General features: G+C 46.1%; 1 protein-coding gene across 8 annotated transcripts in view; it reads right to left on the reverse strand.

Annotated features, from left to right (window-relative positions):
- The window catches only part of CBFA2T2 (CBFA2/RUNX1 partner transcriptional co-repressor 2), a 179,913-nt gene extending 174,327 nt beyond the window's left edge, over positions 1-5,586 (reverse strand). For 4 of the 8 annotated variants that reach the window (XM_082358860.1, XM_082358856.1, XM_082358855.1 and 1 more), the window contains exon 1: positions 5,403-5,531. Coding sequence is in view for 2 of the 8 variants with exons in the window: in XM_082358858.1 (XP_082214984.1) it covers positions 5,403-5,436 (34 nt within the window). In the remaining 6 variants the exon portion in view is untranslated. Of the gene's footprint in view, positions 1-5,402 lie in introns of all 8 variants that reach the window. The other 4 variants (XM_082358858.1, XM_082358857.1, XM_082358862.1 and 1 more) reach the window with 3 other exon arrangements.
- Between the last annotated feature and the right edge of the window lie 1,617 nt (positions 5,587-7,203).

Here is a 7,203-nt window from a genome sequence, read left to right on the forward strand (position 1 = left end):
GAAAGCCCTCGCACAGAAACGAAGATCCAACACAGCCATAAATAAATAAATAAATAAATAAATAAAATTAAAATCTACTCTCTTTTAAAAAAAAAAAAAAGAATCCACCTGCCAATGCAGGGGACACAGGTTTGAGCCCTGCTCTGGGAAGATCCCACATGCCGCGGAGCAACTAAGCCCGCGTGCCGCAACTACTGAGCCTGCGCTCTAGAGCCTGTGAGCCACAACTACTGAAGCCCACGCACCTGGAGCCCGTGCTCCACAACGAAGAGTAGCCCCCGCTCGCCGCAACTAGAGAAAGCCTGCGCGCACAGCAACGAAGACCCAACGCAGCCAAAAAAAAAATTTAAATAAATAAAATAATTAATTTAAAAAAAACTAAGGATTGAAGCTAAAACCGGCAGGTGAGAAATCTTACTTCCCCACCTCTTTCCTCCTGTTTTCCTTACCCTGGAGGAAGTATGAACTTAGTGAATTAATTCATCTTTATCCTAGTGCTACATTCAGTATACTATCATTTAAACCACCCTTCCTGAGACTTCCCTGGTGGTCCAGCGGTTTAGAATCTGCCATCCAATGCAGAGGACATGGGTTCAATCCCTGGTTAGGGAACTAATATCCCACATGCGGCGGGGCAACTAAGCCCACGCGCTGCAACTACTGAGCCCATGCACTCTTGAGCCTGCGCACCACAACTAGAGAGAAGCCCGCACACAGCAAAGAAAGATCCCACGTGCTGCAACTAAGACCTGACGCAGCCAAATAAATAAATAAAAATCCATCCTAAAAACTAATAAATGTCCCTTAAAGGAAAACGCTAATAATTAAAAACAAATAAATAAATAAACCACTCTTCCTGTCTAAAAGCTTTCAGCAGCTACCTTAATGTTAAGAACTCTGGCTCTGCAGTCACAAAAGATCTAGATTTTAATCTGGGCTTGGTCATTTATTAGCTCTATGACATCTGAGTCAATTTCCTAATCTATAAAATTTGTAAAATGAGGATATATATCTAACTAAAAGAGTGAAGGATTAAAAGGCAAAAGTGAGTATAAGCTTGGCATGGTATCTGGCCCAAAATAAACATTCAATACTAGTTATTATTATTATTATTATTAGGCAGGAGTTATCCTCATTTACAGATTAAACAAACAAACTGAGTCTCAGAGGTTGAATAACTTCCCAGTAGAACGGGGCCTCAAACTCAAAGTCTGCCTCCAAATTCTGCTTTTTCCATTATGCCAAACAACCTACCTCATGTACATCCCTGCCTTTTTAAACAGGCTACTAACTGCAATTTAACTAGTCTTGATCGTGTGGTCACAGATTATGGGTGTTTTTAATCTTATTCCATTTTTTTCATATGCAATAGTTTGGGAGGAAAATGACTGAACACATCAATGTGGCATAGCAGGTAATGACCACAGGAAAGGATGAGACCCTGTCTCTCGTTGGGGGTAGTATCCTTACCTGGGGTAGGCTCTCTCCTCTCCAAGTGCATTTGTTGCTTTAAATCTGCTGAGTTGGGCTCGGATAAGTACCCTGAGACTAGTGACAGTACCTCTAAGCCTGAGGAACAAAGTAAAGACACACTTTCCAAACCTAGAAGGAGCGATCATGCACGTAGAGAGAACCACCTTTAGAATAGCAATCTTCAATCAAGGGACACATTTAGTCAGAGACAACATCCATAGGAAGGGAGCAGGGTAATTAAATTCCATAACCTCAGGTGGGAAGGAAACTAGTTGATGTCGTCTAAGTAAGTCAGCTTCCCAGGGTGGGAAAGGACGGAGAGTGGACCTAGAGGAACAAATAGAAGGCATCTAATTCAACCTCAGAGAAGTCTTTCTGGTGCACTTTCTCATCTCTTCTTTCATTCTAATGGGTAAGTGCCAGATAAAGAGAGAGTTACTGAACGTGACAGTTCTCACCACTTTTGAATAGTGATGCTTATCTACCGTAAAATATTTGTGAGCTTTTCATTAATGAGTATGGTCATTTATCATTCCACTTGTAACTGTTCAGAATTCTTTGTAGGTTCAAGGATTTACATACCTTTCTCCACATTTATGGACTTCGCGCTTACCTTGCTAGGCAAAATAAAATCACAAAAATGCAGATACTATCATAACCCTCAAGGAGTTTATATTTAGGGGTTTACATTCTTAGATAACTTAAGAAGGCAGAATGAGTGCCACCAGAGACGAAAGAGCTGTTGTGCGTTGAAAATGAAAAGTTCTAGAACAGGCTTCCTTGCCATCACAACCACCAGGCACAACTCCAGCCCGAAATCACTTATCTATTAACAAGGTATACAAGCTTCAGTCAGGTTCCCTGCAGGTCCAGATCTGGAGAACTACTCACCAAGCCCTCAACAGCCTCCCAGTTTCCACTCTATACCCTCAGCCAATAAGGTTCAAGCCTCATCCTTCTGGAAAAAGCCCTTCTCCTTCTTAGGCCTGGTTCAAATGTCACCTCCTTACCTGAACCTTACTTGGACCCTCGAAGAACATTTAGTTGTGCCTACTCTACATTCCCAAAAGCCTTTGAGAACTTAAAGCACTGTATCATTACCCATGTACTTGTGCAGGACCCCTACTAAATTGTGAGATTCCAAGTCATCTTTGTATCCTCAGCCACTAACAGCACCCAAACTAGTGTGTCAAGCCCAGTGTAAGTACTTCACATATATTAAGATATACATTATACCAATATGTACATATTATCAATCTTCACAATAAAACTGCAAACAAGATAGGAACTCTCATCATCTCGATTTTACAGATGAGGAAAATAAAAGTGCACAGAAAGGATAGGCAGTGCTGAAGGTCTCAAAGCTAGTAAGGACTGGACCCCAAGATTTCAACCTAGGCACAACTCCAGAACTAATTTCAACAGACATCATGGGTTGAGGGGAAGGTCCGACTACAAGATCAACGGTCTCCACCATAGGGGGCATTGTTACCATTCACACACTTGGGGGTGGAAAGACAATACTGTAACTTCTACTTATATTTGTTTTAGCTCATCCTTTTGTAAAATGTCTATTTTTGCACGTTATAAAATATACATAATACAGTCTACACTGTAATTTAAAACAAACATTCACATAATATGTGTGCATACTCAACCATATTTACTGATACAAAGAACACTAAAAACATCTGAAGCCCTACTCTAGACTATTTCCCCAAGGGACTCTGAGCTCCTGCATTCTCTCTACCTAGTTTCAGTTAAAAACATCAGCCAGTCAAGGCTATAGGTAAGCTTCTAGAGGCAAGAGTCTGCCCTTACTCATCTACGGAAGCCCTACATCAGCACAGGGCTTGGTGCTTAGTAGATGGTCAATGTTGAATCTAACTGTATCATGAGAACCTCATTTTTAAAAATTCTCTCAACATTTTAATGCAACTTACTATTACTTCCAAATTAAAAGAAAAAGCATACTGAGCACATTGCTTAGGAATATAATAAAGAATTCTCTTCCGGGCTTCCCTGGTGGCGCAGTGGTTGAGAGTCTGCCTGCTAATGCGGGGGACACGGGTTCGAGCCCTGGTCTGGGAGGATCCCACATGCCGCGGAGTAGCTGGGCCCGTGAGCCACAACTACTGAGCCTGCGCGTCTGGAGCCTGTGCCCCGCAACGGGAGGGGCCGCGATGGTGAGAGGCCCGCGCACCGCGATGAAGAGCGGTCCCCGCACCGCGATGAAGAGTGGCCCCCGCTTGCCCCAACTGGAGAAAGCCCTCGCACGAACCGAAGACCCAACACAGCCAAAAATAAATAAATAAATAAATAAAGTAGCTATTAAAAAAAAAAAAAAAATTAAAAAAAAAAAAAAGAATTCTCTTCGGAACACTATAAATAAACAAACAAACAAACCTTAGTTACATAACAGAACCAAAAAAATTGGACTTTAGGGCTTATTTTAAACTGAAAACTGCATAAAAGAGATTTGGGCATAAAAAATTTAACTTCAGATAAAAGGTCCTTTCAGTATACAGAGATAGTGTACCTTTGTCAGACCTAAGGGTCACCTCTGTCTGCCTCTCTTTAGTTATAAGCTCCAAGAGGAATGGATCAAACCATTAAAAACAGCAACTGCAAACTTGACCATGAAGAGGCATTAGCTGGGTGCACCTACTTTGCATTTCTTCAATCCAACATTTAAGGGGCATCAAACAAAGAAGAGAGGCTGTGTAAAGCCTCCCCTTTATGTGTGGAAGCTCCTGTTCCTCAGTTTCATCCTCTGCAAAATGGGCATACGCAAATACTTAACTCTTAATTACATTACCAGAGTTAAATGAGAGAAAACATGCAAAATGGTTTTATCTGTTTCCTCATTTAAGGTCTCTCTCCCCTCCCCCCAACTAAACTCAAAGCTTGAGTTTGGTCTATCTAGTTTGTTGCTATATTCCCAGGGCCAAAATGGTACTTTTTACTTAATAGGTGATTTAATAAATATTAAATGAATAGAATGCAAAATGCCTGCTGCTCAAAAAATATTGGCTATTATGGCTCTTGTAACAAGAAACAATTAAAATTCTATTGTTATTAAGAGACCCACCCCTCTTCCAAGGATCTCACAATTCTAGGCGGAACAGTAGATAAATGCTGAAAAGGAGAAATGGGGGTAAGAAGAACTGGATCATAAAGCAGGACTAATCTAAGATAAAATTAAAATCTCAAACACACACACAACCAGAGCCCAATTTTGAGCTTTTTCGAGTGAGGTTCACCCTGGTTGAGGTTTATCAGCGACTACAATAATGACAGTTTTCACGCTTGTGTATGTGCCAGAGTCCGTGTCAAGCCTCCTAACGGGCCCCACAAAACCCAGAACCAGGGTGGGGAGGGGTTGGAGATGTTCTTCCCACCCTCATTTTGCAGAAGAGGAAACTGAGGCTCAGAGAGACCCAAGGTCACAGCCTGTAAGTAGAAGAGCCGGACTGTGAACCAAGGCAGACCCCTGAGCCTGCACTCAACAGGCCCCTCAAAGGGGCCATCCTCGCCTCCTCCACCATCCGCCACACATCCGTCGAAACTGGGCGTGTGGAATATTTCTCCAGGGCCGGACTTAGGGGCCCCGGCACAGGGAGAACAAAACAATCCTTGTCCGTGGGCAAGTTAGATGGACGCCGGCCCGGCCGGGGCTCCGAGGCCGCGGTCCCGACAGACTCGCGCACGCCATGAGCTCCGAACCCTCGAGCAGCGCAGGAAGCGCTCTGGCGGCCGCGGGAGCCCGGGAAGGCCCGGCCCGCCGCGTGACCTTGGATCCGCCGCCCTTCTTGGGGCCTCAGTTTACCACCCTGGCCTCGCGCCGGCTGCCTCTCGGGAGCTCGCGCCTGTGGAGCCGCAGGCCTTTACACGCCCCCCTCAGCCGCCCGCCTTCCCGCCCCGCTTACGCTGGAAGGCGGCCGCTCCGGGGACGCCCACCATCGCCAAGCGCCGCCGCCCCGCACCTCCTCCTCCACCCGCGGCCCGGGTCCCTCGCGGGCGCCGCTGCGGGACCTGTAACAGCCAAGCTCGCCGACCCCAACGCCGCCGCTACTGCCGCCGCCACCACAGCCGCCGCCGTTAGGCCGCGCGCCGCCCCGCCCCCCAGTTGGCCCCGCCCCACCCGCTGGGCACGCCCCCGCCGCGCGCTCTCGCCCTCCAGACAAACGCACGCGGAAGCCCGGCCCCAGGATCGGTTCCCACTAAACCCCGCCCCCTGACCTACCCCGCCCCTTCCGCGCGAACCTACCACCCTATCCCGGCGCATCCTGCTTCTCAGTCCCGCCCCTCTGCGTCACGCGCGCCCATCACGTGCACGGCCCACTCTTCGTACGCAGGGATTCCAGCTGTGGCCAGGGCAGCTGCCTGGGCCCATAGGCCCTAGGGGGCGGGGCCTAGCGGGCAGGGCACAATGCCTCACCTGAGTCGTACAGGTTAAGATCTGGTCGCCTTTGCGCGTGTCTTTGGGCAAGTCACTTACCCTTTCTGGCCTACAGTTTTCCAAATGTCTAAAATGTCATGCTCATAATATTAATAACTGTTAGCTGTAATTATTATTATTGAGCCATTTTTATACACTCCATCCAGTTAATCCTCACAATGAGGGTGAGAAGTATTATTCTCCCTTTTCTACACATGCGGAAAGGGCTTTCCCACCAACCACATTGCCCACTGGTTACTGTTAGCAAATAGCAGAGGTGGGATTGAAAGCTAGGAACTTCTGATTTCAGACCCAGTACTTTGAGCTACTCTGAACTATCCTGCCTCCCAAAGTCTCAAAAACAGGGATGAAAATTAAAACAAGAGATTAAAATGTCTAAACTCTTCTATATACAAAGATACCATAAACAAAGTTTTTTTAAATAAGATTGACACTAGCTGTAGGGTTTTTTAAATATATAAATTAATTAATTAATTAATTATTTTTGGCTGCGTTGGGTTTTCGTTGCTGCGCGGGCGCTTTCTCTAGTTGTGGCGAGCGGGTGCTACTCTTCATTGCGGTGCGCGGGCTTCTCGCTGCGGTGCCTTCTCTTGTTGCGGAGCACGGGCTCTAGGTGCGCGGACTTCAATAGTTGTGGCATGTGGGCTCAGTAGTTGTAGTTTGCGGGCTCAGTAGTTGTAGTTTGTGGGCTCTAGAGCACAGGCTCAATAGTTGTGGCGCAGGGGCTTAGTTGCTCCGCGGCATGTGGGATCTTCCCGGACCAGGAACCAGGGCTTGAACCCATGTCCCCTGCATTGGCAGGCGGATTCTTAACCACTGTGCCACCAGGGGGGTCCCAAAGTTTTTTTTTTTTTAACTTTATTTGTCTTTTCTAAGCAAAAGACTGGGATAAAATAGTTGCAACATATTCAACAAAAAATCAATATTCAAAATAAATGAAGAACTCTGTGAAACCAATAAGAAAAATAAGATAATTTAATAGAAAAATGGACAAAGAGAATGAAGAGACAATACACAGAAAATCTGAATAGCTAATAAACATTTTAAAAAGATGCTCAGGGGCTTCCCTGCTGGCGCAGTGGTTGAGAATCCACCTGCCAATGCAGGGGACACGGGTTCGAGCCCTGGTTTGGGAAGATACCACATGCCATGGAGCAACTAAGCCCGTGCGCCACAACTACTGAGCCTGTGTGCCACAACTACTGAAGCCCTCGCGTCTAGAGCCTGTGCTCCACAACAAGAGAAGCCACCGCAATGAGAAGCCCGCG

The sequence above is a fragment of the Balaenoptera borealis genome, assembly GCF_965194805.1.
Source record: "Balaenoptera borealis genome assembly, chromosome: 16".
Classification (NCBI taxonomy): domain Eukaryota; kingdom Metazoa; phylum Chordata; class Mammalia; order Artiodactyla; family Balaenopteridae; genus Balaenoptera; species Balaenoptera borealis.